The sequence below is a fragment of the Corvus hawaiiensis genome, chromosome 3 (assembly GCF_020740725.1).
Source record: "Corvus hawaiiensis isolate bCorHaw1 chromosome 3, bCorHaw1.pri.cur, whole genome shotgun sequence".
Taxonomy (NCBI): Eukaryota; Metazoa; Chordata; class Aves; order Passeriformes; family Corvidae; genus Corvus; species Corvus hawaiiensis.
Window position 1 is genome coordinate 31,544,777 of NC_063215.1, and position 16,181 is coordinate 31,560,957.

General features: G+C 35.1%; 1 protein-coding gene across 27 annotated transcripts in view; it reads left to right on the forward strand.

The window, feature by feature from the left end:
• Positions 1-16,181, forward strand: part of RIMS1 (regulating synaptic membrane exocytosis 1) — a 319,206-nt gene that overhangs the window by 217,523 nt on the left and 85,502 nt on the right. For 11 of the 27 annotated variants that reach the window (XM_048299540.1, XM_048299541.1, XM_048299550.1 and 8 more), the window contains 2 exons: positions 9,791-9,862; positions 15,510-15,622. In XM_048299540.1, coding sequence (XP_048155497.1) covers positions 9,791-9,862; positions 15,510-15,622 — 185 coding nt within the window. Of the gene's footprint in view, positions 1-3,340; positions 3,425-7,425; positions 7,504-9,790; positions 9,863-13,905; positions 14,089-15,509; positions 15,623-16,181 lie in introns of all 27 variants that reach the window. The other 16 variants (XM_048299528.1, XM_048299532.1, XM_048299533.1 and 13 more) reach the window with 4 other exon arrangements.

Here is a 16,181-nt window from a genome sequence, read left to right on the forward strand (position 1 = left end):
TTTAGTCTGAAGAACACAGAATTAAGTTCAGGGTCTATAGAAAGCATTTTGATTCTGTGCTGGACAAGATGAGAACAAATGATTTAAGATATGGTAAGAAAAGTTCACCTTAAGCAGTAGGAAATCTCTTTTGAAAGTAATTATAATGAAACACCATAATAGACAATATGGAAAAAGGTTGTCTTCATTACTGGAGACTTAGAGGAGATGAGACAGTTGTCAGGTGTAGAATTGATCCATCAAATAGAAACACTCTTAAGGTTTTGTGAAGTCCAATCTCCAGCACTTTACCATTATATTTGAGACATTTATGTTGAAGACATTATTAGTTGTTTTCATGTTGTTTCTTCTTCCTTCTCCCCTCCCTGAATGACAGCATTGTAGATTTTATTTTAAAGTCTAGACTTTTATGCCTCTAAATACAGACTTCTAAATATGGCTTTGTATATTTTCTTTAACAAAATTAGGAATATACCTACCCATGGAAAATTATTTCTACTTATTCCCTCTAATCTTTTGACTCAAAGGGTAAAATTAGATTATATTTGAGAACAAGAGCTAAAATGAACCACTTTTTAACAAAACGGTATTGTTATAGCAGATGGACAGTAGAGCCCTATTTCTCTCTGTCACTGATTTGCTGGAAACAGTTTTGATCCTTGAACTTTATACAAAGTCATTCATGTCATTTGGAATGGTCAGAGTAGTTACTGGTTTTTAAAACACTGCTTTACCAGTAAAAGTCACTCTATTGACTTGCTTATACCAGCAGGAAAATACTTTCAGCTGTATATATGAATTTGTGATATGAAAGTCTTGATGGTTTCACTATAGCAGAACCAAAACAGCAACAATGAGGACAGAATTCCTTTTCTCCTCCTATGAGTTCCATCATTTGACCAAGTAATGTCCATGTAACTTGACTGGCAAACTGATCTTGCCTTGACACAGACCCGACAAAGTTTTTTGTTAAATAGACTGTTTTTGTACAGAGTTTAATCCTTCATATACTTCTGTTTTGCACAGTATACTGTAGGACATTCAAAAATATCCCACCCCTACTAGTACCTCTATGCAGTTGCACCATTCCTGCCTTTTTTTTTTTTTCTCTTCCCACCATCTACTGTCTCTTTATTCCAAGCTGTTTTGTTCATTTGGTTTTTTTCCAAAATGATTGTGTGGTTGAAGTTCTTTTGATGACCTGCAAGGCATCTTTAAGTTTATAATATGTCCTCTACAGGCATTGAAAGCATTTTTCCTGCTACTACTTCCTTAGGCTTTGGGTTTTTTCATTATTATCCTTTCCACTGCGTCTCAAAATTTCTGCTTTTTTCCTTGTAAATTGGGTGCTATTTCTTTAGAATGGAGAAATTTATTTTCAGCACCCAGTCTCCAGTCAGGAAAACACCTAGGCATGAGGTTTAAGGGCAGACTCTGAACTGATTTAGCAATGGTTTCTCATCATAATAGTGCCTTTCCCAGACTGATTTAAGATTCAGCCAGTGATAGTCACTTAAAAATATGTACTGTGGCTATTATTTACCTTCTAAATTTCTGATGTTGCAAGCAGTTGTTGTATGTATTAGCAGTTAGCACAAGAACAGTTGCACTGATTGGTACTTCTCATATGCTTTTGGCCTGAGACTTCATTTAGTGGGGATCTGAGCAAATAAAACTGAGGAGCACAGCCCGGGGATTAGGTCATGTACAAGGGTCAGCATACTGGCAAAATACAGCCCCACAGCTGTGTTCGATTTGTTTTGAGGTGCTTCACTGCAGTTGGAATCAAAACAGGATGTTTGCTATCAGTTGGTCCCTACTATCTGAACAAGAGACAAAGCTCAACAGTTACCTGTTACGTAATCATAAACAGATAACAGGGAAGTAGATCCAATTAAAGCTTTTCCTGATTTTGTGTTGATTTTTATATTGCATGCCTTTAACAGTTATGTTGAATATCCCCATTTCCATTTAAAATAATGTACAATGAAATAACTGTTTGAATTAGGTCTGTGACATACTGTCTTTCTGGTTCTTTCCAACCACATAAAGAAATAGGTAGTTATGTGCTGGTGTTGTACTGTGGCTCACAGTCATTCAACATTCAATGAAAGGGAGCATGTTCTGAAAATTCATACTGAATTACCTAGTTAATTCTATCAAATGCTCTTTAATATCTGTAGTGGATATCAGCATATTAAGGGCTTTGACTGAGTGCACTGATGCGTTAACATTTTCTTTAACTATTGCTTTGGAGAGAAAAATAAACTAACTACTAACAACCTATTTGCTCTTAAAACTTCTGAAAGACTTACCTAACTGTTCAAATAATGCTCATGTCCCGGAAACCTTTGTTATTTGCATGTTCCATAAATCAAACCCTTTTCCTTTTTACATGGACTGGAAGAATGCCTCAGAAAGGGAAGTATTAGATACTTGTGCTGAGTTTATGTAAACATTTTGCTATTTGTCAATAAATCAGTTTATTTTGGTATTGTAAATTGTTATACATACACTTGCTGCATTACAAACACGACATCCCAATAAAATAAGCAACATCCGTCTATAATATAGTATATATAATTCTAAATTGAATGAGCTTTTTCAAGAAAAAAATCATGTTATACAGCAGTTTTCATTCTCAGTTCAGGTCCCTTTTGTTAAATTTAATTGCATAACATGGTGTACTGATGTGTACTGCAGGGATAAAGAGAAATGAACAGAAGAGGAAGCTGGCTGCACGTGCTTTCAGTATTTATTTTCAAATGATAAAAAATTACACCAGTACTTGTACACAAATGTGTGTAGCTTAGTTTTAGTTAAATAATTTACCTACACTCTTTCACTGCATTCCAGAAAGGGTGACTTTACGCCCTAAAATTTTTATTACAATTAATAGCCCTACATTTTTACTGAGGTTACATTTTTCCATGCAAAGAGCTTGGAGAGATGGGATTAGCAAGATACCAGTATAATGACCATTCTATGGTCTTTGCAAGTCTTTTATAATTTGAAATTGCAGCTTCCTACACAAATGATAGGCTTTTAGGTAGTCCAGCAATTGAAAATATTTGAAAACTTCATGGTACACTGTGTAGAAGATTTATATTTGTCTAAATTCTGCATCTTTGGGCACACCTTCATTTCAGATGTGATGTTTCTGCATTAAGCAGCCTTAAGTAAAGTATACTTGGGTATTAGAAAGCTGTTAGAAAAAACAATTAAATTACACACTTTCATTACTTTTTGGGGTATTTTTCCAGTCCCTAATCCCATATATTTAATTTTATCACAAACTGAATATCGTATTTTTTTCCTGTTTTATTGAACGGGCAAACAGGGGTAGATGGTCCCCCTCCCTAGAGAGGAGACGACCTACTAGTCCCAGGATTCATATCCAGCATGCATCTCCGGAGGATGACAGGTACTAGTCAACTCCTCCCAGTTGAAAAATGGCTTACTGCATCTTGCACTCTCAGAGGAGTACACTGAAATTTAGAAGTGTGCCTATATGTTGACACTTACAACCTCCAGAAGCCCAAAATAAAACAGCAGTTTAGATATCATCTCTGCGTTTTGTTGAACTGTTATAAAGCACTGAAGAATGACCATCTGTTCAAGTTTTCTGTTTGTCTGAATAGTCACAAGACATGAAATATGATGTCTGATGCAACAGAACATCATCTGTGTTAATGTTCCTTAGTCTGTTTTTACCTGCTTTTGTAAATGATGGTGGTGCTTTCACAGTGGTGCTTTATAATGTGATAAATTGTTGTAGAGCATATTCTTGTATACATGTTTATTTTCATTGGTTTTGGTTTTTTGTTTTTTAACAAACTGTTCCTAATGAGAAAAAGCCCCACAGGCTGATATGTTGGAGGTCTTGGTAGCATTTTCTAGTTGATGTCTGTAAAAATTGGCACTGTTTGTAAATTCTGTCCAAATCAGGATGGCCTCCATGGAGCAGGTTTTCCTAATAAGGTAGGTTTTGATTAAGAACATCAGGGCTCTAAATAAATTTTTATGCTGAATTTCACCTACGATTAATAGAAGCACCTTTGTTTTTTACTTCTCATGGGCTTTCTAATCACCTGAGTTTTGGTATCCCATTGCTTTGGCAGTAGTGATTTTTTTTTTGTTATTTTTTTTTTTCCAGATAGATCCGGGTTTATTTTAAGCAGCCATTGTAATTTATATATTTAAATGCAAATTCAAAATTTTTCTTTCAGTATTTTGTATTACAGTAAGTGACAGGATACAGATAATGTAAGTAATACAGGTTAATGTAAATAATCTGTACATGAACTTAAGAAGTTGCTCTTAAAACTGTAAGACTGATATACCAGTGGTGCCAGTGCTTACCTTCTGGTAATGTTTACCCACAGTACTGATATTTTTACTGTGATTTATCTAGTTTGCTTGCTACTGGATATATTCCACTCATACAAGGTGGGAAGAGTGCAACTGTGTTTGGGTAGCATTTCTTTTTAATTTGAGTTAGACAGCATTGTAAGTTAAAAAATTAAATTTGTGAAACATTATTTCAAAGCTGTCCTTCATTAGGGATACTGCATTTCTAGAAATTTTGCCAACACATCCCTTTGATGGGACAGCTATTAATAGTTTACAAATGTACTTTATGTCTTTTAGGCATTTTTAAGTAATTTAGTTCTCATTTTCTGGGTCAATGGAAAGATTGCCTTTGACTTTAGAGTATCAGACTTGAAAAAATCAGTGAACTGAGGTTTTCATCTAAATACTACCATTCCCAATGCCAAATAGTAAGCTTTTTTACATCAGCTGAAATTTTGTGGAGAAAGGCTGAAAGCATCTAATACTCACCAGCAAACATTTTCCAGTAAAGCATCTGTAGGATATGGAACCTGATATGGGAAAGTTTTTGAGGTGGATAAACAGCAGTCTAATATTCTGTGTGAAATCGTTGCCTTCTCGTAAGTCTTGCATGCAGTCTGGTCACCAAAATCCTGTGAGGAGCAGTCAGTCACTGATGAATGCAGAAGGAATTGAAGCTAACCTCCATGCTGATGGGTGTTTGCAGCCTACCAGCCTCCAGAAGTTTTCTCCTACATTGAAGAGTTCTGAGAACATTGAGCTCTTTGCATTGCATGTCTGTAGAGAGAATATCAGTGAGGGAATCAAAGGTGCTTTATCTTTGTTTTCTACTCTGTAAGTTTACATTTGTTCTGATTAATTCACATGTTTATTGCAGTGGGCCAATACTACTCAGTTCAATAATTAAAGTTTTTTTAGGATATGCTTGTATCAATTTGACAACTGAAATAGTGGCTGTTGGGGAATGGCTGATGGATCAGCAGGGATAACTAACTAACTGCTCATCACAGCTTTTGAATAATATTTCACAGTTTAATTGACTTTGGCAGACTTCATCTTACCCTTCATTTGAGTACACCACAGATTTATATTACAAATGGGTCCAATTTGCATATAGAGTGCAATCAAGATCTATTTCTGAACAAATTTCTTAAATCTATGACTTATGCATTATTTATAGATTTGATAAATTAATTTTTTGCAACATTGTATTTATTTCTAATGGTTATTAACATAAATTTTAATAAAAGTTTTGGCAAGATTGTTCTTCTGGAATTCGTTCACTTGCCATGTCAGGAGGAAGTGACTCCTTGATATGTTGATGAGATGAAGACATGAGTTATGTATTATTTCAGAGTTAAAAATTTTCAAATGTTTGGGTAGTATCATGTATTTCTATGAGATATTTTTAAGGATAGTTTTTCTTTTGAATTTGAGAGCTTCACTGCTTGAAAGTTTTTTTGGGTTTTTCTATTAGAAATTAGAAAGTCTAAATGTCTAATGTCTACAGTTTAGACAGATGGGTATCCAGGGAACTGTGAAATTGTAAATGATGATAAAAACAAGGTGAATGAAATCTGAGCATTTAATGGTAGGTGGAAATTTTATTCAGACTGTTCTTTTGGAAAAGTCTGCATATAATATTAGCATATAACCAAGACTGGATAAAATAATCCTTTTAAAAAATGAATTCTCATACATTTTCAGTTAAGAGAAGTAGCTTTTCTCAGTCAGGTATGCATCTGTAAGAATGCTAGTCCCAGTCACCTGAAGCCAGCTGCAGAGCAAGTGCCCTCCTGGTACTTTCAGATATGGTGCGGATCCAGCCTTTAAGAAAAGTTCAGTAAAAGTCAGGAAGTATAGAACATTACATTCTTGGTGGCTTTAAGGCTACATAAAGTAACACTCACTGCAAGCCACTGAGGACTCTTGTACAAGCCAGTAATAAATCGTTTAAAAATATTGGACACTGACAAAATGTTATGTTGTCACTTCAGAAGTAGTGATTTTTAATTTTGGTAGAAATTGTGTCATATTTCTTGTGTAGATTTGTTTAGACACAACTGTTAAGTATATTGAGGCACATAGCTTTGGAACATGAATGGTAAATAGCTTGTCTGTATATAAAATAATATATAGTGCCTGTCTATATATGATACATATTGTTCAATGATTTGGTGTGACAGTTGGAAGATTTATGATCTTAAAAAGAAATTTTAGCATTCCCTGACCCTAATGGAGGTATAGATGCAAATATATTACATAGCTTACATTATTAGTGGACCATAAATTTTACTGAGTTTTCTCATTAAAATCCAAATTTGGTATTTAAAAAAAAAAAAACCAAACCAACTTTCATTGATAGAGCTTATAATATATTTCATTAAAAACTAATAATAAACCAACAAGGTAATAATATTTTTGCCAGATTGAAAGCTGTGAATAAATTCTGCAGCTTCAACAGAAATAAAAATACGAAAGACGTTCAGAAATATTCCCATGCTTTTTTTATAAAAAAAAAAATCTGAGGAATTTATTCCACTTTGCTCTTGAATTATTGTTAATTATTACTGTAGCAGACTGTCTGGCAATAGAATATGAAGTTTTCATCAAAATACATGAAATTAGGAAATTTACTTGCGTTTTCAGGAGAATTTCATAATATAATGACAAAATAAGCATCTTAAGCAAAAAGGTGTTTTGTATGTTTATATATAAATCAAATGAACAATACTGTGTTGTTCTTTATTCTCAAGATTAATTCTCAAGAAGGATGATAGAACCTATTAATAACAGTGGTGCCATTCAGAGTGTAGAGTATAATGGTTTTTAAAAATAGAGTTGTGGCTTTCATTCTATACTTCATTACATTTTAGACTGTTATTACATCTAAACTTTATTATAGTGTTTGGAAGAGGAAAATGAGAAATACAGCTGTTTTCAATAGATAGTGACTTAATGCTTTTTGTTTATCTATTTGACTGCATGTCTCCACCTTCACTGCATGTGACCATCTCTCTGTTTCTGCTCATTCCGTCCAAATTCACATCCATGTTTCCAAATATTATGAAGAACAAGGACGCTGGAGTTTTGCATTCCAAAACAGGACAGTGTAGACCACCTAAGTGCTAAACCTGGAGCAGCACAGAGGTATCCTTATTTACTCAAATCATAGATCAAAGTAAATGAGATATTGGTTATAGTGTATATTCTTCATATGCTCTGCATACTTTCACACACTTTTTTTTTTTTTTTTTTTCCTGGTTTTATGTGCAAGCACATATATGCATGTATCATTCATGGAAAATATTTTTTTTCTCCAAATAAGTATGTTTAGGAGGTAAATTGGAGTATGATGTGAGTGCACTCTTTGTCCACTGCACATGAGCAGGAAAGGACAGCTCCATGTAAGTGCACACCTGCCAATGCCCTGTGTGTTCAAGCTGAGCCAGGAATCCAGTGCTGCAGGAGGCTGTTGAACTAATTGGAAATGTATACAGCATCATCTTAGCCAGAGGGAGGAAACAGAAAGGAAACTGATTTAAAATAATTTCTCTCTCAAGGGCAGCCCTGAGAGCAGAGAAATAAGTGTACTCAGGTCATTAGTGCTGTGTAGTACTTTGTTACTTGTCACAGCAAAGCACGTCCTGCTCTTAGCTTTTCTATCCTACTAAAACCACTCACTGTATGCTCTCTTCCTCCATTGTCTGCAATGTCACAATCTAGGCAAGCAACTTAAGGAGTAAGAGAAAAATAAGCCCCAAACAGAACCAACTAAACAGAAAATGAAGAGGGTGACATAGTTTGAATGGTAATGCTGCTGCATACGGTGGATCTAGCCATAACTTTACATACTTTGCTAACTGTTGGTTTTAAGTAAAACTGCAGCGTTTAATATGTGCATTTTCCTCTGTATCCACTTTATATTTGTCCTGGTAAAGGAAAAATATTGAAAAATAATGAGATTATACAAAAAATAAATCTGAAAAAATAGTTTGAAGACAAAAAGGATTTCAGTTTTTAATCTGACATACTATTTTTTTTGTGATATATTTTTTAAAATCCAGAAAGCATCAGGTAATGACCTCTGCTATGCAGAAAGCATTTTGTATTTTGGTGCAGTGTTTTTTTTTGTTGTGGAATCTTCTGCATCACGATATAATTCTCATCCAATATTGCAGTGGGTAAAAGTAATGAAAATCCACTGTGATTATGTTCTTTGGGTATAACTTGGTGTCACAGCTGTTTACGTCTCTTCTGGTTCAGGCACTGGATTACCCTTTATAACCACAAAGGTTTAAAAGGAAAAAAAAGTTATTTTAAATATTATTTTTATCTCTCTGTTTTGCACATAGTAATTCCTATATAGGCTAATATATGGCATTGATTGTATCATTGCAAGATCTTGCGTGTATTAAAATTTGTCAGCATTTCTGGTCTAGGAATGAATAATCATCACTCCCTGGTTTTACCACTCCTGAAACACTGTATGCACTTTTTCTTCTGAAAAAATAATGCATATTGATGGTTTTCTGAGGTTTAAAGTAGTAAATCCTAATTTGTAAAGCTAACATTGCTATGGATAGTACAGAAAATTTTGGAACACACTACTTGCAGAGATTTACTTATTATATTTATAGTCTTGGGCAATAATGGTGAAATGTGGCTTTACCTTTGTTCTTACATGTATATACTCCTATTACTCTTCACTGTTCTTATTTAATATCTGAGTGCTTAGATTGTCTGAGGTAACTAGTACCTCACTATCCAAATGTCAGATGAATTCTGTAAAAGATTTGTGTAGGAAAGGAGTGAAGGAGTGAAATAATTTCTAACTTACTTATGTTGACTAGGAGAAAGATAGCATTGGTTTAATCTGTTTCTAAAAACTTTAAAAGGTAACAGAATGAGATTTTTGAAAAAACAAGTTTTTATTAATACAGTGACAGCCTTTTTAAAATCTGATATGATGCAGTATTTGTTTTGCTTTTGAAATTTAGATTCAAAAGTGATTTTTAAATCCATTTAAACCTTCAAAGAGTATTTTCTGGTTCTTTCTGCAAGGTTTTTTTCCTGCTGTCTACTCTGAACTTGTTTCTCATGCTGTTAAGAGATGACTTAAAGGCCGATGAGGAGTCATTTTTTCTAGTCAAATACAGGCTGTGAAGTGGAAACTAGTTGCAGGCTCAGTCAGGATTAATGTTTTCTTCCCTGCTTTGGTACCTCATAAGTTTCACACCAGGAGCCTCAATCAAACCTAATTAATGCAATGTCTCTTAAACCTTGACTTCACCAGCCTGTTTATGGTGATAGTTGTCACTTTCTCATCTGTCAACCGTTTCTTTTACTACCTTTATAATACATGAATAAATAATCTTCATATTTCTGTATTCTTTTTCTTCTTTGTTTATTTCCTTTCTGACATGTCATTTCACAGGCAGTCCAGAAAAGTGGAAAGATACAGCAGCCAAAAACAAACTAGGAAAGGCCCTGCAGCTGAAACGGAAAGGTAGGAGTGTTGATTGATGTGTAAACATCTCTTATTTTCAGTCTGATTCCAGTTTTTGGAATATACCTCTAATAAGACTTTTTTAGAACATTTATGACAGTACCAAAAGCTGTATTGTCATAATTAAGAGTATTATGTATTTTGGATCTGTATTATTAACACTGTGTTCCATACATACGGAATTTTTCTGGCATTCTCCATCATTGCAGATCAGCTCAATGGCAAAGACTAGAAGTCCTTTTCTGTACTTTAACACTCATTCTTTTTCAAAAAATCCATATTTTACATTAACTTTGAGGATGAAAAAATAATGGATTATATAAATAGATAACTATAATAAATTAATAATTCAAAATGTCTCTGATCAAATGAATTTCACTTTAAAATAGAAAAAATTTAAGTTGCACATTTAAATCTATCATAGCGTAAAATTACTGTAAAGACTGCAACTTTTTTGTATTAATTGAATTTTTCTGAATTTGTATTGTCATTATATCTTTTAGCTTTGATGCTACAGTAGTATGGGGTTACATATTCAAATTCTTAAGAAAAAATGAAAAAATAAAAATATATACTGAATAATAAGTGCATCTAGTTAAGTTTTAAACCCTTTATATTGACTGAAATAAGAGCAGTGAGGAGGGATGAGATCCTGTCTTTGTTCAGTTCATGTTATTTTGATTAGCAGAGGTGAAATGTACACGTTTACATTATGAGAGCTTAAAAACTTCCATGAACAACACAGACATCTCTGTTTTCAATGAAAATGCACATTATGTAGCAAAACTTCAGAGCTTTTTTTTAGTTTTACTGCTTGCAGCCCCAGATTATAGTTCCTGAACCAAAAGCAATGGTTACATTTTCCTTGAGTCAGATGATTCTGTTGTCACAACAACCCAGGTGCTTTTTCAATTTAAGTCAGAGAGATTACCTAAATGATGACTGAAATCCTTGCTGTGATTGAGTCAGGGACTGTTGTGCCATGGAGATTACTAAAACCCTTTTTTTCCCCTGTTTTTTCTGACTTCTGAAGAGTAACTGATGTCCAAGGGATATGCCTCTTGGTAATTCAGCAATGAACCCAGTGAGCAAGAGCAAAGGGAAACATGAATTGTACTGCTTCTTTTTACTTCTCCATGGCACATGTTGTAGGCTTCTGTTTCCATAAAATGATTCACTAGTATTAGATGTGAGACAAAAATGTCTAAATAAGTCTGAATGCTGTAGCTCAGTATTCCGTCATAGATGTAATATTGCACTGGTGCCAGAAAGTTTTGCTAAAAAGACAGGCACTGAATTTTCCCGTAAAATATAACTTGAGACTATTTCTTCAAAAATCCATTTTTGTCTTACAGTTGATCTTTATTTTTCCATTTGCAAATCCTACTATTAGTTAAGCGGATTACTGGAATAACCTATCAGTATGCTGTCAGTTTCTCTATAAAGCATTTCAACATGCCACGTAAGATTAAGTTTTCTATGTGTTGTGATAGTTTAGGAAATATACATAAAAGGGGAAAAGCCAGCCTTTTCAGGATAGTTTATAAAGCCTAAAAGTTCTCTTAATTTAATGAGATAAGCCTTCTAGATAGGATTAAGTAAACTGTTCTGAAGGAGTAAAATTGATTACGCAAAAATAATTTTCTGCTCTTGTATGAATGATCAAAAATTGGTTCATCCCAATCCTAACATGTTTTCTTTCAGTCCTAACTGATCACCCTAGAAATGCCAGATGTGACATTACCTGTCATATTTTAGGATACATACAGTCTTTAACTGTACTTTCTATATTTGGCATAGAACACTGTGCCAGGGGTGAGCTGAATTGATGGCCCTCTCTTATTCTTAGTTTTTCTTTATAGTTTCTTAGGTGGCAGAATGCTACTGAGGCATCAGTCTGAAGGGAAAGGAATTTGAATTTTCTTGTGTGCTGGCAGAGCTGGAACCTGTAGGATTCCCCTGTAGGCCACTGCCAGCTGAATTAATAGGTTTGCTGCTTGCAGTGTCACCTTCCTCTGTGAGAAACCAGGAAATGAGATACACATGTACATGCTCATTGCAGTCTCACTGCTCATCAGGCATCATTTTTTCCCCAGATTCCTCTTCTCTATCTACTTCTTATCTCACTTCTGTCTCATTTTCTCGCTAGCTTTCATCTTCCATACTTGTTCATTGTTTCTTTTTGCCTCATTCTCCTGATCAGCCATTTGCAGGCTTCTTCCTGCAAGCAACAGATCTTTCTTCTAGGACAGCAATTCCTTAATTCCATTCTAGTTGTCCTTCAATTGCCTTTTATCTCTCTTTTTATTTGCACCCCAAGAAGCATATTCATCTCATTGTAATACCCCAGCTAACGCAAATCTTAAGCCTGATTTGGCTTCATTTGAGTTAAGCAGATCCTCTATCTTTCTCTTGGAAGGGGACATATCTGTAAAAAGAGTATTACTGGAGAAGGAGATAAATTTCAGAGTTGCAGGTAAGTCCTGTCCTGTTCTCTAGTGGCAGGACGGACTTCTAGTGTTTCACTGGGCTCTCAGATAAATTCCTGGATATTTAACTTCTGAAAGGAAATAAGTCAGAACAGAGAACATGATGGCTTTGTTAGATTGAAGTATTTATCCACAGTAAAAACAAACAAGAACTTTCTGGCCCAGAGTGAGGTCCGTATTTACCTTATGGATGTTATGATGTTCAGACATCTGATAGATGCTTAAAACCTGGTTATGTGCAATAGTTGGCATGGTTTACTTTTGTAGTCAGCATGGAGAAACAGACATTTTCAGAAGTCAGGTCATCTTTGTTATTGTGAGCGTGTTTCAGAATCAGGAAATTCAGTATCTGCAAGAATGTTATGGTTATCACTAGGGCAAGCCAGGAGTTCAGCTTAAGAAATGTTAGCATTTAGGAGAGAGAATACAAGCTCAAGCAAGAGAATCTTGATTTTTTTGCATTGTGACTGTTCTTCCACAGGAACTGTTACTGATGAAATGGTTTCGAATCCAAACCTGTTTGTTATCCTTGGTAGACATCCTTGTGTTATTTCATATATAGGGGCTTTTTTAGGATTAGTTCTTAGTGTATGATAGTCATATGAAACAGGCAGTTCCTTGGGTACCTTGACCATATCTTGTGGGGGAATTGTGCTGGGTGTGTGAAGGGAGACTTCATAAGTCTGCAGAAATTGAAAAAAAAACCCAAACCAAACAAAAAAACCCAAGCCAAAAACAACAGACAAAACCACCCCATGTTGAAATGATGGCACAAGAATTGAAATTTCTGATATAATTTGTGATACAGTAGTACCGTTCACAAAAGGCTGCCCTGTTGGAAAGCCAAAGAGTAAAAAGGCACAGTTAGAATATTTTGGCACTCTACAAACTTGAATGTTTCAGGTTATCTTATACCTGTAATGTATGCAGTTATTGAACTAGTAGTAATTATGCTCTGTTATACTGACATGATTAATCATTTAACTGCATAATATGAATTATACTTTCATTAGAGTTCCTTTAGAACTGTATTTCTGTTTTAGTACTTACAAGTATGTAAATAGATTTTTTATTTCAAGCTGTAAAGGAAACTAGGGGAATCACAGATGTGCTTCCATATTGTCCTTTTTTAGGTCACTAACTGAAATGCAGTTAATATTTTTAATAAAGATAAAAGGTATGTTTTAGAAACAGAAATGCTTTGTGGTAAACCCAGGTATTCATAGCCTACTCTGTGGTAATCCTTTTGTCATACATGTTGTTAGTTTGTGTTTGCTGTGTTTAGGGTGCAGCTAGAGTTTTTGGCCAACTGTCCACTGTAAGCACTGCAGTTCAACAGTTCCACAGTTAGGGTCATGTGTATTTGCAGTGGTGAGTGTTCTGCAGTTTGTCATTTTGAAAATGGATTTGCATTCAGAATTAACAACTTTCATGTGAAACCTCAACCCTGGTCCCGCAGCCAGGATTTGCAATGTTCTTTTGTGGAGGGGGGCATTGGGAAGGTGTGCCTGGAGCTAACAACTGAACAGTTTCTTTTTGGCCCTGATGTTTTAGGGGTCTGCTACCATGTCTTTCTAGAAGGGGACTTCCACCCCCACGAACGACTGAGCAGCCAGTCATTAGGGGAAAACACCACGCTCGCTCCAGGTCGAGTGAGCAGGCTAGTGTCAGACCCTTATGCCCCGTACATCACCTAGCATCCGGAGGCTCGGCGCCACCTTCTCCACTTCTGACAAGGTTGCTATTATGTGTCCAGCATAGCTTTCATGTTCTGCCTCCAAGGTTTCAGTGTGGTGTGGTACTTCTCTGAGCATACATGGCACATTCACTCATTCTGGCACTGTAGATTATTCTCTCTTCATGGTATTTATACTTATCCCATATCCTTTATGCCATCTATCTTCACCATCCAGATGGTACTTCTTGCTGATGAACTTAAATAGTTATGCAAATTAAAAGGTTGGCTGTGTCTCATCCTTCCATTGTTGTGTTTTGTTCTGTATCCATAAGAAAATTATCGAAGTATTTTTCTTAAACACTGTGCAGAAAATCACATGTTGTTCACACATCTAACTCTGATCTTACAGGCTAAGAGAAAGTAAGCTGATCTACCTAGTGAAAGCCAAAAGTATTTTGAACTTGCACAAATGTGCTACTTTAAATTAAAAATTATCTACTTGGGACTTGATAAACAGTGATTATTCACTACAGTGAGAGTGACATTACTATAACTGGCAAGTTCTCCTCAGCGATCTGCTGCTTCTCATCTTTGTTTTACTTTCTTAAACCTTTTCCCCACAGTTATCATAGGTGCCCATACTTATTTTAAATGTTAGGGTTCCGAAGGTGTTTGATGTGTTACACTCCAAAACTGTATCTATGAATAAGACATCAAGTAGCCAAGATGTTCTGAAACAGTGCTAGCTAGAATTCAGCAATTCAGCCAAAGTGGTTTAGGAATTCAGCCAAAGTGGTTTAGGGTATTTACCTAGATATGAATATTAAAAGTCTTGTGCATGTTTTGCATGCACACACAGCTAATTGCACACACACACACCCTCCCTTCCCCCACCCCAATACAAAGGTTAAAGGTCTTTTTCCTTCTTTGAGTTCTGGGAAAAACCACAGGCTATCCTATGGGAATAGATACTTTCTGTCCCTGTCCAATTCTGTGTGGCCTTGTGCAATTATTGCATCAGCACAAAGGGAATACTAAATCTAATAAAACATAAAAGTGACAATTTATATGGTCCTTGTACCAGTGTAGGAGAATATATATAAATTGTGAGTCATAATCATAAATGGTTCTTAAAAAACTGCTTTTCATTCGATGGTTTTTCACTATTCATTTATCAAAAAAACCCCCAAAATTAAAAAAAACCCCAAACCTGAACAAAACCAAATAAATAAATAACTTAAACAAACAAGCAAATAAAAGGAAGTAATTTCTCCATAGTTGAAGGTAGCTAGAGAAATTAAATGTGAGGCCTTATAAATTGACTAGCTATCTAGACCTGAGTATGTGCATATGTCACAGACCAAATGCAAACTTTTTCAAACCCATCTTCAGTACCTGCAACTTAAATTGTATTTAAAATTCAAAGTTAAAACATCTCTTCATTTGCCTTATTTTGCTTTTATCTGAATCTCATTTGCAGAACCCATCAACAAGGAAGTCCCACGCAGTCTCCTCCTGCAGACACCTCCTTCAGCAGTCGTAGGGGAAGACAGCTACCGCAAGTTCCAGTAAGAAGTGGCAGTACAGAGCAAGGTATCAAATAATGAGCTTGTGATAGCTCAAACTCTTTGATTTCTTACCTTTCTTTACCTTAAGGCTTCTTGCATAACTACATGTCCAGTGCTATAATTCTACCAGTAAAACAATAGAAGAGAATGAAAGCATCTTTGTAGTTGGGGAAATCCGGTGAAGTTTGACTGGTGGCTTATTACATGTGGTTTAATCGCCTTAATTTTCTAGTACCCTTTTATGTTTAAAATTTCTGTTAGAGTCATGGTAGTTTCCATCATGTCTAATATGTTATCAACAAAAAAAAAAAACAGGGTCAAAGATTTTGACAGTCTTACTAATTTTTTATTTTGTGGTTTATATTTATTGTTGTGCATTATTAACATAGATTAATAATAAATGTCACAGATCTGTTTTTCTTCTGGAGTTCATAGTTCAGTGAGTAAAGAATGAAAATAATTACCATGGGAAATGTGAGAGCACAGGTCACCAGCCCTTTCTTGCTTAAGAGTAAACTGATCAGGCAAAGAGTGCTGCTCTTTTCTGAAAAAGACAATTGTTATGGAAGATGTTTCTTATATCC